The sequence below is a fragment of the Numida meleagris genome, chromosome 3 (genome assembly GCF_002078875.1).
Source record: "Numida meleagris isolate 19003 breed g44 Domestic line chromosome 3, NumMel1.0, whole genome shotgun sequence".
NCBI lineage: Eukaryota > Metazoa > Chordata > Aves > Galliformes > Numididae > Numida > Numida meleagris.
The window spans coordinates 81,554,339-81,568,692 of NC_034411.1; the positions used below are offsets into that span (position 1 = coordinate 81,554,339).

Consider the following 14,354-nt stretch of genomic DNA (forward strand, 5'->3'; position numbering starts at 1 on the left):
TTTCAAAAGCATCCATTTACAGACATGAGTAAGTAAATATGGGTGTTTATAATACATCAGAAATAAAGTTTGAACTCTTGGCAGGAAAAACTGTTGGTTATCTGTTTTCCTTTTCTTAATCATTTAGAAATATTTGTGATGGGATCAAAATGATTAGAACAAATTTAAATTATTTTAAATTACATAAATTGAAGGTAATTAATCACATTACATTTAATCAACTTTTACAGATCCTGTAAAATAATCCCCAACAAAGGCTGCTTCTCTAACTTCTTAGTTGTGAAAGAGTACAAGATTTGTGTCTCACAGCACAGGTCAGATTTCACTATTTCTTTGATGGTTTGAAATGCTTCTTGAATTAGGTGTAGACAAGAACAGATTTTAGCTTCCAGGTCACAATTTTCACATGTACTGTAGGGAAAAACACCGAGTCTCCCTACAAGTCTGTTCTCCATCTGCAAAAGGAAGATAGTGTCCTATCCTGAAAATCCTAGTCTCTAGGGTTTTAATTTGTTTCTATTGAAACTGCAAGGCACTCAGTCAGGGATTGTCCCGCTTTGTGCAGTTGTAAAACGCCTCATTTGGTGGGCCTCCAACCTCACTTGTGGCCTCTAGGTGGTAGCAGAATATAAATAATACCACGTTTTTAAGCACTGTTTTTCAGTACCAATGCAGAATACTAAAATATACAAAATAATAACAGAAAGAGTAAATCAGCTTCCATTTTCTTTTAATTTTATACCTAGATTTGGTATCGATCCAAAGCCAAGTCTCCGGAAAATGTGTCCTTACATATGGAGTGCTGAAATCTAGAGGTTCTTCTCTAGCTACTGGCAGATCATAAGCAAAGCCATCCTCTATGGGTATCATTCCATCATCTACAAAACAAAAATTATTGTTCTACCTACAAATGTCTATGTTTAAGAAAAATCAAATTAAGGGAGCGTTTGCAGTATGATCTACAGTGTTGTTACAGACGTTAACACTACTCCACGAGTAGTATCAGGAACTCTGCATTATTTTCTTTCCTTAGGGTTTTTGATTGTTAATTTATTTTTTTAAGTAAATGAAATTTCACAAGAATGTAAAGACACTACACAGCCTTTCCAGACTACTTCTGGAACTGGCATAATTTAGCTTCATACAACAAAGTGACAAACCACTGCTATGAAACTGCATTTGAAACTGCAAAGAAAAACACCATTCATTGATTCTCACTCCTTTAATGAGTAGGGTCACTCATGACAGCAGCAAAAGTGAAGTTTTCAAAATAGTTTTGCTGGTTTTGAACCTTAAAAACAGTTCTAGTTCTGGTTTGCAAGGCTGGAAGTTGCCTTTATGTATACTACAGTGAGAAGACTTAAGAGGGGCCCTAACATATGAATCTCCTTCCCCACTAAGTAAATTAGATTTGGCTTCATTTATTTTTATTACTTACAAAAAAAGTGTTCTTTATCCTCCTCAAGAATTGCATCAGTTGATACCCAAAGGCTGCATTTCTGGATAAAATTTATACAGTTTATCTCAATACAGGACATTCAGGACATCAACAGTGCTCATCTTTTTTATTTTTCTTTTCTTGTCTTTCTTTTTAAGAAAATATAGTCACAATTACAGAGTAATTATAGATCTAAAGCAAGTAATACACAGGAATCAGTAGAGTTCACGATTATCTGAATCTGAATATTGCCTTAATGACACAAAAATTTAACAGAGATAAATGTGAATGATGTGAAAGTATAAACATTTCTTTGTATTCAGATTATTTACATGTTGATAAATTACAACTCAAAACCTGTTTTGTAGACAGCGGTCTACAAAAACTGTAGACCGCTGTCTACAGCCCCAAGCTTTAAAAGGGGCATTAATAATCTTTTGTTCTAGTAAACAATATGCAAACCACAAAGTTGAACCACACACCTCCCTCCACCCCAAAAAACAAGGTCAGATATTTTTATTTTAAACATACCTGAAAGACACCAAAAGAACCTCTGACCAGGGGGAAATACTGTGCTGTATTATATAAATTGAGTTCATGTAATACCTAGGACAAAGGAAAAAAAAAAAAAACAACCATAATATCACCCAAAAAGTAAATGCAAATATACATTTTTTTTCCAGAACTGTCACTGTTAACAGATGCTCATTTATAGAGCAAGCAGCAGCAGCTCCGTTAGCTCTCACATAAAGGAGAAAAGAATCCATGACAAAACGAATGGGATTAGACTGCAATAATTTCGTAATTAATGGATGAGTGACTGAGACTACATAAACCTAAACCAGGAGTCTACAGCCCACTGATATTCCACGGCACTTAGGCTAATACATCATTGGGATGCTTTAGGAACAATGCGTATTGTCAGCTCTTTCAATTCGTTGGTGCACCAGAGCTTCTGCAAGTAAAGAGAATTCAAAAAGATGAATATTACATCATTTCACTCCTCAAAAAAATAAAATCCTTTGTATTATTTTACATTACTGATATTAAAGAGCATGAAGCACAAATCATCAGGAAGTTTCAGTGATTTTTGTCTTTTGTGAAAGAAGAAACAGCCAGGCATTAACTGAGAGTTTCTTGAATGGAAAACAACACAGCATGAATTGGAACTGGAATCAGAAGTGCTGGGCCTGTTACCCTGTAAGCCTTAGAGTCTTTTCTGCTAAAGTCAATAAGCTGCATGCAGAAAAAAAAAAAAAAAAAAAAAAAAACCATCTGCACAACCAAGAACTGAAATTATGCCCAAAGAACATTATTCATTCAGCATATAAGCTGTAATATCTATGTAAACACAGATCTTTCATACAAACAACAACAACAAAAAAACTTTCTTCCCCATATACTTACAGAATCTTCTGTTATGTCACTACTTTCTCCTAGAAGCTTTGTACTTTTATCAACAACTGCAAGTCCAATTACCGACTCTGGTTCTGTTGTACTGATTTTAAGGGACACTTTCTCAGATGGTTTGACTTTATCTTTGCTCCAAGAAATTTTAATCTAGAAAAAAGGAAATTTTTTAAAAAAAGGCACTAGTTTAAATTATACGTTGATATTTAAAGTCAGCTAACAACTCTGAGGAAGTATTTTCTTAGTTGTCTATAAGACGACTCTGCTTTTCCTAGGACTTCTGTGAAAATACTATGGCCTTCCTTTTGCTTTCTTGCCCTCCCAACTGATGCTTGGACAGAATATGGTTACTTCAATCAACTCCTGGATTTGAAGTAGCAGCCTCTTAAACCACAATACACTGGTTTCTACAGCTAAAGGCAGTAAATGAAATTCATCCTCTCTATCAATGTACAATAAAGCATGTAATGTATTTTGGGAAAGACGTTTTTGGGAAAAAATTCCATGCCTGAAAGATTCCAATGAAGCGTGCCACAGTGAGATCAATGCAGAAAAAGGGATTTATAGAGCGGGTGCATGGGCAAGGAATAAGGAAGAGAATAGGCAAATACAGCACCAGTATGCCTTCCTACAGGTAGTGAAATGAGGAAGGGTCATCCACTGTAAGGCAATTCTAATATGTCCCATTCTCACAGCATCAGGTGACAATGCAGTAAGCAATGTTACTCTTTCTCCTCATCAAAATAACATTCCTATGAAGTCTGGAGATGGAATTCAGCTCCATACTGAAGTTGTCTACATTTAGCTGTCTGCGTTTCAGGTTAGTGTTTAATTTTGAGGAGTGTCAAAAGGAAGTCATGGTGACTAGATAGCAGTTTGGCTCATCATGGAACAGAAATCCAACTAGCAGCAGAGAAAAAAGTTCTATAGGCTCCATTGACTGCATTAGCAGTAGGTGGCATTCATTCTTATAACCACTGGCACTTTTCGTTATCTAAGATGTTCAAAGGTATCTGAGTCATCTGCAGTGGTGCAGAATTTCCCTTTCTGGAGTAAACACTGGAGACAAGGCAGAATATCCTTAAAACCACACTCAGTTTGGGCAACAGAATATTCTTAAATGGAGCCTAGATGCATAATTCCCATACAGATATCAGGAATGAGACTCAGTCAGCTGAAGGCATCTGGAATCCCTTGAGATGTCCCACAGCACACTGTCTGGCCCTCAGTTCCCGCTCCAGAAGTGGATAGGTTTCTTACAGGACCTCCTACTGGTCCTAGGACAGTATCTTGAAAACTCTGCATCCTTTCAGGGGATACTAAGCACCTAGAGTTCAGCAAGTGAACTCTGACCCTATATGCAAATATGCATATGTAGGTGTCTGAAGCTACAGTCTAGTCATAACCTTTCTCTGATAATATGTGATGTTTTCCATGTACGTTCAGTATGAAGATTGCAGATGAACAGCAAACACACTAACACTAGAAACGCAAATGCGATAAGCACCACATGCAGCACTGTAAATGGAACTGGCAGAAAAAATGCTTTGTTTCTGTTTAAAGGACACTGAGGCACTGCAGTTCTGTATACTTGATTTTACCAGTTCATTTACTGAAATGCGATGCTAGGCATGGCTACAAATTACAAAGAAAGTAGTCTTCATAGCAAATACAGTAAGGTTGATACTAAATTCTTACAAGTTATCTTCTCAATTTTTCATCTTAACTGTATGCACACTCGGATGGTGGTTTTCATTTATAAGCTATATTTAACTGAACTGGTATTTTCAAGATCAGGCCTTATTTCTTTGCTGCAAAATATACTGTAATCTTACTTGTGAACACTGAAATCAGTGGCCAGATTTCCATTTTTTCCAGAAGGCCGAACCAAATTGTTATGCTTTTTCACTAGAAATACCTTCCTGTCTCTACTCCCAAGTTTTAGCTAAATTATCATATTTGTTTTCTGTTTAGATTCTCTGAATGGATTTGATGGATGGTGGATAAAGAATTGGCTGGATCATCACACTCCAAGAGCTGTAATCAAACACAATGTTCAAGTGGAGACCAATAATAAGTGGTGTCCCTCACAAGGCCATGTTGGTATCAGCACTATTTAACATCTTTGTCAGTCACACTGGGACTGAATCATAGAATCATAGAATTAGCTAGGTTGGAAAAGACCTACAAGTTCATCTAGTCCAACCATCCACCTACCACCAATAACCCCACTAAACCATGTCTCTCAACGCTATATCTAAATGTTTCTTGAACACCTCCAGGGACGGTGACTCAACCACCTCCCTGGGCAGCCCATTCCAGCGCCTGACCACTCTTTCAGAAAAGTAGTGTTTTCTAATGTCCAGCCTAAATCTCCCCTGGCGTAACTTGAGGCCATTCCCCCTCGTCCTGTCACTAGTTACAAGAGAGAAGAGGCCAACCCCCAGCTCACTACAACCTCCTTTCAGGAAGTTACAGAGAGCGATGAGGTCTCCCCTGAGCCTCCTCTTCTCCAGACTGAACAATTCCAGCTCCCTCAGCCGCTCCTCATAAGGCCTGTGCTCCAGACCCCTCACCAGCTTCGTCGCCCTCCTCTGAACATGCTCCAGGGCCTCAATGTCTTTCTTGCAGTGAGGGGCCCAAAACTGGACACAGTACTTGAGGTGCAGCCTCACCAGGGCTGAGTACAGAGGGAACTGAGTGCACCCTCATCAGTTCTACGGAAGACACAAATCTGAGGGTTGCAGTTGACAAGCAGGAGGGAAGGGATGCGATCCAGAGGGACCCTGACAGGCTTGAGAACCTGGCTACGGGGAATAACTCTGTAAACTTCTAGAATTCCATGCTTAGAGAGCGTAGGAGAATTTTACAAATATACTGTCCTGAGCAGTCTTTGGCTCAGTATTTGGCCATAATGTTGAAAGCATAAGGAGGTGTTATCTGTATATTTATGGGGAATGTGTACAGCTACAAATTTTTTATTTTTTTTTTTAGATATAAAATAGCCCTACATTTATAGCCAGACCCTAATTTTACTGGCATTATCAGAAAGTTCCAGAGACTTAAACAAATCTCAGATTAGATGCACAGTGAGGAAGGTTTTACATTTACAAGTCTGTGATCTAAACTACGGTTTACCATACAACAAACAGACAAAAACATGGTCTCGGGCTCATGTTCAATATAATTACCTTGTTGTCCAAAGCAGGCTGAACAGGAATTGTAAGAGCATCATTTACAACCGCTCCAAGTTCATCAACATAGAATACAAATATACACGCCAGGGGAGCCCAGGAATTTTCTGCTGTTAAATTGAATGTTTTTGCAACCATTGTGCCAGAAGTCATAATTTGTTCCTTAGATAAAACCTGAAAGGGAAAAATCAAACACTCAGTCTGTTGGTATCTCGATACATCATAAGCTCTGTCATTCTTTCTATAAATGGCTTTTAAAAGAAGAGGCAAAGAGCTGTAATTCTTGATTGATTAATTCTTAAGACTGGGTATGAAATAGAGGAATAATACAAAATTTAAATATTAGAAATAGATCTTTTTTTCTATGCTTTAACTCCTGCCTGTATCACTGTGGACAACACTGAACTATAAAAATGAATTCACAGCACAATATGTGCTACAAGTACATAAAAATGTAACAGTAATATAACTGGGACATGTGCGTCATCTACAGTAGACCTGAGTATGGATTAGGGATACAATTTTAAAGCAAATCTCGCAAGAACCTCCAGTTTCTACATTCTGGTCTGTACCTTGGAGAGTGCGTATTATGGTTCACCAACATGCATCTAAGAACAGGCATTCAGTTTACTAGATCAGATTTGAGCTACTCTGAACCTACATCCAAATACCTGCAGTGCAGACAACAGGTCTACAGCTTTAGCTTTTCACTCTAAATCTGCTCCTACTCAACTACATATACCACTTTCTAATGAAAACAGAGCCTTGAAAGGCAGCTCCCTGCCTTCAACGGCATAGACTTCATTGTTTATCCTGATGTATCTAATAGAATTTTTACCCCAATGACTTTAACTTAATACCTTTCCTCCACTGTCTAAAAACTGCATGGCCAGCTTACACTTCTTCTTCTCTGGAGATATTCAAGACTCATTTGAATGCCTTCCTGTGCGGCCTGCTGTAGGGAATCTGCTCTAGCAGGGGAGTTGGACTTGATGATCTCTTGAGGTCCCTTTCAAGCCCTATGATTCTGTGATTCTCTCAAATTGGTAAAAGTCATCTTGGACTGTCCACATAAGAAAGAACAGTAACTTACCAGATACTGGAACTCTCTTACTGGCTTGTTGCTTTCAATATTTACCTCAAAAGGTTTCCCAGCCTAGAAAAAGAATATGATTGATAATGCTGAGTATGGAAACATGATGAATAACTTGAATGTTTTTTTCCACATCTTCGCAAGTTTTGTCTCAGACTGTATGTACCTTCACTTCCTGACTCTTCGTTTTAACCTGGAGGTAAGTTTCACTAGGAGAGCTGAATACATCATAAACGCCTATGTCAGTCTTACTGTTGAGGAACTCTGCCTGTGAGACAATGTAAAACAAAGTTCTTAACAGAACAGCAAAAGGTGTGTGCTCTGTAAGCAGCAGTATGTATGTTACTATTTGCAAGAACATGGTAACCTTAATGGGAAGACAACTTCCTGCTTTCGGTATCTGTTTCTTTTTTCTCTACTGTTGCTTTGATGCAGTTATTTACATCACATTTAGACAGGAACTAGACATTTAGACTTCCAGCTCTAATACGGATAAGAAGGAAGAAATACAACAGCAAGTAGTATACAGGCTGTTATAGATAGCAGAAACAGCATACCACTAATTACAGCCTTCTCAATTCAGTTTGTCAGTGTTTCAAATCAACATATTACAAAGCAATACCTGAACTCTCAAAGTTTTTGTATTGGATAGGATTGGAAACTCAATATCAATAATTCCATTTTCTGGGACTGTGTAATTCAGGACATGTACTGTTTTATTTCTCTCCTCTGTTGCCTCATTCTCAAAGTGAGAAAATGAAGAGTGGTGAAAAAACAGGTCTGACTGTTGTGCAGTGATTGTGACAAGATTTTGCCTCTCTTCAGTTGTCAGCTGGTTGGTATCAGAACGCGTCACCTTTAGCTAGAAACAAAAAGAAAGAAAATGTCCATCAAACATGGTAAAACTACTTATAACATTATCAAAAAAAGGCATTGTCAGGTTTCTCACACATCAGTATCATTATTTTTAATCCCTTGAGAGTACTGCGTGTAGGCAAGTCAGTCAAAAACTAAACTGTTCACAATTCTGCCAGATGGAGGGAAAAAAAATTAATAATAATAATAAAAAAAAAAAGAAAGCAGGTAAAATAGAGAAGGTGTTCTGCCTTTCAGCTCTCCCATTTACAACTCCTCTTCTCCACATGCTTATCCATTGGGCAAAATATGCACATGTAATCTACTGCCTGAATAAATCATTTTATCACCTTTTGTATACCACCACAACAACAAAGGTTAACCTAAGATTACATCATGTGCAGGATAATGCATCAGATGAGTAGAGGTGAGGCTGAGTGAGATGTATTTATGGATTCATAGAAAGAAATGAAAAGACTGAAAACGAGTCTCAAATTGATACAATCTCTAAATTCTTCACTCTAACATTCACCAGTTAGCACTATAACTTATATCAACCTTTATTTCTATGGATTCTCACCCACAGTAAAACCATTCTCCTTCTGTATTTTATATTCCAAAAATCCAACCTCTACATTTAAGAACATTGAACTAATGTTTCCCTCTTCTTTTTCAGTCCAAAAGTGCATCACTCCACTACCCCTTTTCCTCTGCCATTATCTTCCTTTTATCTCTCTGTACAGTATATACAGACCTTCACCTCCTAGTAACAGCAGTAGCCGTTTCCTCAGCCTCCTCTGGGAGCATAACTGGTATCTCCTCTGCCAGCTCTTCAGCAGAGGAGGAAGAAGCAGGTCAGAGCTAGAGTCAAACTAGGCTGCTGGCAAAGAAAATGAAAAGGACCAAAACCAAAGTCCCAGTGGTAAGGCTAGCAAAAAGATACAACCTGCATCGATCCAAAAGTGCATACTCAGTCTATTTTACTGGTAGTCATACCATATATTATATATGTACAGTATTTAGGTATTTCTACATAGTAAAGGCTCTGGCTGTCTTCAAGAATTACGAAGTCTGTTCCTCCTTCAAAGCAATATGCAATGGTGCAATACTCAATCTCTGTTAAACGCAGAAATACCGACCACAGATGAGGAGAGCATGAAGAATATGAAAGGCTTCTGCGAGGACTATAGGTAGTATGAAAAAGACAAGACAGGATGCAAAAAAGAGACACTTTCATTTCAGAGCAATGTGGTTTGATGAGCTGTACTTAGTTTTGTAACAACTGGTTAGTTTTATATAAATATATTTAAAATAAACAATATATTCTCAGTCATATATGCCATTTTATATACAAGTATTAAGAGAGCTGGGACTCAGTAACTACTAAAACACAGTCAACTTATTGGAAAACATTAGCTAGAGATTGAAAAGTTTTTCTTAATAACACTGATAAACCATACTCTAGCATATCCTGTCAACACAGCATTTCCTGTCATTTTATCCTTTGGTAGAGTAAAAACTGTAAGCTTAGAACTTTCTGATATGTATCATGAAAAAATAATTTGAAAATAAACATGTAAATTACTTTTAAAAGTCTGAGGCAAATTTTGGTATCTAAGCAAAAAAAAACAGGAGAAAAACTCGCATTTGTTTATGCACAAATCACAATGAATCAAAAGAACTTACAGTAGCGATGAAATTCAGAGAAGGTTTTATGACTCTAGAGTAGTCCACAAATTCAATAAAATAGTCACTTTGCTTTGGAAATATGATAGTACTTGAATTCTGAGAGATTCCTGTTGAATAATTGCATTTGTTTAGACATGTTTTGAACATACATACTCCTTTAGCAGTAATATAATTTGCTTGATTTTTAGATAATTCAATAATATTTTTCACCATTTCCACTCTGACTGCTGTCCATCCTTCCAGCTAAGTATCAGTAAAAAGACGATATATATATATATATGTGTTACCCATGACAATAAGTAAGTCAAGCTGTGCTTTACTCCATGAATACTATTTCAGAATGACAAAATGAAGAATCCCAAATCAGCCAACTTCCACATTATTGGTCTTTCAACAGAAATTCTGTAATGAAATCTTGTTACTAGAAATGCCAGAAGTTCTTTATTTTTTAACTTTTTTTTTTTCTCTAATATGCAAGGTGCAACATGCCAGGAGCTCACAAGAAAGCTCAGTTTGCAAATCAGGGTATCTAGATAAAGGTAAAAAAAAACCAGAGTGCAACATGTGGCCAGAGAACTCTTTCTACTGCTGTTTACAAGCAAATAAATAACGTAAGTTTAATCATAACCTAAAGTTTGTAAGGCAACCTAATGCTATTAATTTTTACGCCTGGTCTTCTCATCAAAACAACCTGTCATAGAGTTTAAGCCCCCCATCTGAACAAATCCCTTGGTTACTTAATAAATCACTTAGTGCAGAACTGCATTCAGCTGAGCTAACAGTTAACCTATTTAATAACTAGGCAAGTAACAGTTTAGATAACATATTTGCATGCAAAAGATTCATATTTCCTTCAGTACATGATACTTTGCCAGCACTTCCAAGCCACTCTGCATTGCACTAAGCTCTTCTAGCATGATCTGCTCTTTGGACTCCTCTTGGAAGACCTCAAACAGCAAAATACCTGTGAGTGACTCAGTAACCACAGCAATAATTTCTACTGGCTCCATGTAATCATCGTCACCGTGGTGCCACGACTGATCCCCATTCAAGCTTTGCAACATAAGCTTGTTACAAGTAATATTCACAGATCCATTTATCTGCAATGTGAAAAAATATATATTTACCTTCATGTAAAATTCTCCTCTTCTACACTGTCAGAGCACTAGCACCTATGCTTTACAGAAAAAGACAACAAATTGGAAGCTGCCTGAGGGAGCATAGATTCTACCTAAATTCAGTTCTGTTTCTGAAGATTAATTCCTGCTGGAGGTCTGAAGCCAGCCAACAGGAAATGACAGATATCACTTAGCTGAAACTGAAGTTTTGTTCACAGCTCAAAATTAAAAGACCTGATTTTGAAAAAGATTCCATCAATTTCTCACCATTTGTATGTCTTCAAATCAAAACGGAATGCTTTTTTACATGTCATGCTCCAGATCACCTCTAGCACATCAACTCCAATGCAATTATGAGAGAATTAGTAGGCAAAACACTTTTGTCACCACATGCTAGAGTTCCACCTGGACAATTGCAATGGCCTTATAACACAGAGTTGAGTGCATAATAGCACGCACAGCGCCAGGGAACATTCCTGGGCACTGGCCCCCCATCACCTACACTGCTAGAAGGGCTTCAGGAATGTTTTTCTACTTGGGCCAGCTACTGCTCTCCAAAGTAACTTCCAGGCATAGTTCAAGGGATTACAGTGGCCAAGTAACGCTCCCAACAGGCAGTTTGAATGTAGCCACTTTGCACTAGAAAATAAAGAGAGTTAAACACTATTCATGCAAGTCACTCCACAGACTGTGCCAGCAGAACACAGCACTTGAGAATGGTCCCAGGCATATTTAACCTACAAAAGCAGACACAGCTTTAGAGTCTACAGCACTACTGAACTGCTAACAAAAGACTCACCTCCATCGTTTTTGTTACGTTCCTCTTGTTTGTCCAGTAAGAGACAGATAGGCAGGTGACTGTCACATTTCCCTTCACCGGCTTTCCGTATGTATACCTGAAACACGCCAAGCAAAGAGAAACAACGCATCATATCAAGAGCTCAGGCTCCTGAAGAGCTTTGAAGGTAAAAAGGTCCACTAAAATACTTTTTCCGCAGTTTCAAATATGGCTGGAATGTATTTGTACTTTGAACCATGAAGTTTTTAGCACTGAGACCACTTCATAGACACTAAAGTCAGAAACCAACCTAGAGAATATACAGAGAAGTGAGAAGTGCTGCCCTTTCCTGAACACGAGCTCTACAAGTCTATTACTATGGGCTGTACAATGTAAGCAAATTAACCACGTTAAGCTAAGCTAGAAGCAAGTTACTGAACAGAGCATCAATGTAGCACCATAATTAATAGGCAATAGAGTTAAAATGGGATGTGGGAAGTGCAAGTGTTATGCTTCCCAAATGCTGCATGTACAAAATGAGTGATTTCAAGATATTTAGTTATATTTAAAGTATTTAATAATCACGGTGCAAACAAATCACAGCATTATTGCACAGCAAACACAACTGGCAATTGTATCTAATTTATAAACTGTAACATACTCAGTGAATAGTAATAAATCAAAAATTTTGCTCAAACGTTTCCAACCTATCTGTAAGAGAAATCATTAGAGTCAGACCTTGTAGAATAGGAAATAGGGAGAAAATACCATTCTAATCCAACAGCATTAATTCATTCAGATGTGATAACTAAGTCGTTCCAGTCATTATGGATATGACTGGCAGTCACTTAAGAAACATCAAAGCTGAAAGCAGAGGAAAAGGATAATCAAATGGCATAGTTACAGGAAAGTTTCTGACAACGCTGTCTTGCACCTGAGCTGCAGTCTTTTGCAGTAGACCTAATTACAGGAAGAAGCTGCCATTAGGCTTGAAATGTTACTGTCATTGGATAACATCCTGTAGTTAATCTAATAGTCCAGAAATGAGAAAGAAAAAGGATTTATGACATCTACAAGTTTAAAGAACATGCAAAGTCCTTGTATACAGAGACATTTTGCCTATAAAAACAGTCACCAGGAATGAAGTCATTCCTTATAAATGATTATGACATATCAGAAAAACCTTGGCACTGCTGGGATTCAATCCCAGACTATTCACTGGCGCGCAAGTCTGGATTTATTGCAACAGACAGGTATGTTTTCAAATACCTTAACAAAGGAGACAAGTACCTTGTGGCAGACCAAAACAAACTAGGAAACCAATTTCACATTGGCATATACTCCAAAAGAAACATAGGGGAGAAAAAAAAGTTTTGTTTTTTTTTTTTTAATTACACCTAATGAGAAACCTACATAGTTTGTAGTATTGGGTTGCATTGCCTCCAGGAAAAGAAGCTTTTTCTCAGAAGTCCAAACATTCCATTTAAATGGTCTGCTAATCAATCACTTCTGTATTTCACTTTGAATTGACTGTTTAGAAGGTATGCATTTTAATGGAATTAAATAGCTCCAGAAAGACTCTCACTTTCAGGTCTTCTTGAATGGGTTTACCAAGTAGCTTTACTTGGCTCTCATCTTCCTGAAATAAAATTCATTTCTATTTGAGATTAAAATATAAAATATTATTTATACAGCAGTCTACAATGATGAATATTAGTCTACAGTGAAGTCTCTTCTGACCTTCTCAAGAGTTTTTAATTCTTCATCAATTTACAGGTGTAGGTATTTTGTTAGCCAGTAGAAGCCTGTAGTTCAAATCTATAATGTGGATTAATCGAAATAAGAAGGATGTGAATGGAAGCTTGTATAATTTTCTAGTTGGTATGGTAAAATATAGTTACTCTACCTGAAGAATTTGATGTGATACATTGGAGAGCACAATGAAAGAGATATAATAACAGAAAAAAAAAGCCTCAAAGTTTACATTATAAACAAAAGAGTCAAGAAATTTTATGAATAAGGCACTTGAAAATATCTTGGCTGTAGTCTGGAAATACGTATACCTAACCAAAAAGGTGCAACTAAAAGTCTGAAGATCTATCTAACACTGTTACACAAAAATCCAGTAACTAGAAATATGAGCTAGACAGAGAATGTACAACAGAGGATGCTTTTTTAGCATTTTAGCATGTTTTTACTTTAATATTTACAGATGTAAAATAGTTATCTTAAAAGTGAGCACAACAACAGTATCAGTGTTTTACTTACTTTGCAGTGACAACACCGGTTACATCTTTCTCTCTCAAGGAGTAGTATAATGGTGTTGTTATCGTAACATCAAATTTTGGTAAAACTAAAAAAAAAATTACATAAAGTATTTAATTCACATAAAAATAATACTTACATATTTTAATATGTAATATGGTACAGACTATTGCCGTTTCCTCAGGAATATAAAGTAAGATATACTTTTAACCCAGTCCTATACGTGCTTCATTCTAAGATATTTTGTCAAAAGGTGAGCACCAAGCATCACAAGAGCAGCCTGTGCACAATCTTCTATGGCTAAAATATAAAATGCTTCTTTCTCCTTTCTCAAAGCAAGCTTGTAGGGTAAGCAGTAAACGTTCAGCTTGATCAGCCTTTACAGAATAATCAGGAAGCTTCAAGATCAAATATCATACAGATATTTTGGGATGAACACATTGCCTGGAAGCTCCTGGGAAAACACGGACAAGACAACATTCAGATGCTACAGAAGTAGGTCATTAAAGCTACC

At 37.1% G+C, this 14,354-nt stretch overlaps 1 protein-coding gene across 3 annotated transcripts in view; it reads right to left on the minus strand.

Moving 5' to 3' along the window:
- The window catches only part of CD109 (CD109 molecule), an 88,319-nt gene that overhangs the window by 37,830 nt on the left and 36,135 nt on the right, over positions 1 to 14,354 (minus strand). For all 3 annotated transcript variants that reach the window (XR_002437379.1, XR_002437380.1, XM_021392831.1), the window contains exons 7-18: positions 13,844 to 13,928; positions 11,597 to 11,693; positions 10,644 to 10,779; positions 9,677 to 9,786; positions 7,758 to 7,997; positions 7,302 to 7,403; positions 7,136 to 7,198; positions 6,040 to 6,216; positions 2,846 to 2,998; positions 1,970 to 2,044; positions 1,439 to 1,499; positions 743 to 878 (exon numbers count right to left, since the gene is read on the minus strand). Coding sequence is in view for 1 of the 3 variants with exons in the window: in XM_021392831.1 (XP_021248506.1) it covers positions 743 to 878; positions 1,439 to 1,499; positions 1,970 to 2,044; positions 2,846 to 2,998; positions 6,040 to 6,216; positions 7,136 to 7,198; positions 7,302 to 7,403; positions 7,758 to 7,997; positions 9,677 to 9,786; positions 10,644 to 10,779; positions 11,597 to 11,693; positions 13,844 to 13,928 (1,435 nt within the window). In the remaining 2 variants the exon portion in view is untranslated. The remainder of the gene's footprint in view (positions 1 to 742; positions 879 to 1,438; positions 1,500 to 1,969; positions 2,045 to 2,845; positions 2,999 to 6,039; positions 6,217 to 7,135; positions 7,199 to 7,301; positions 7,404 to 7,757; positions 7,998 to 9,676; positions 9,787 to 10,643; positions 10,780 to 11,596; positions 11,694 to 13,843; positions 13,929 to 14,354) is intronic.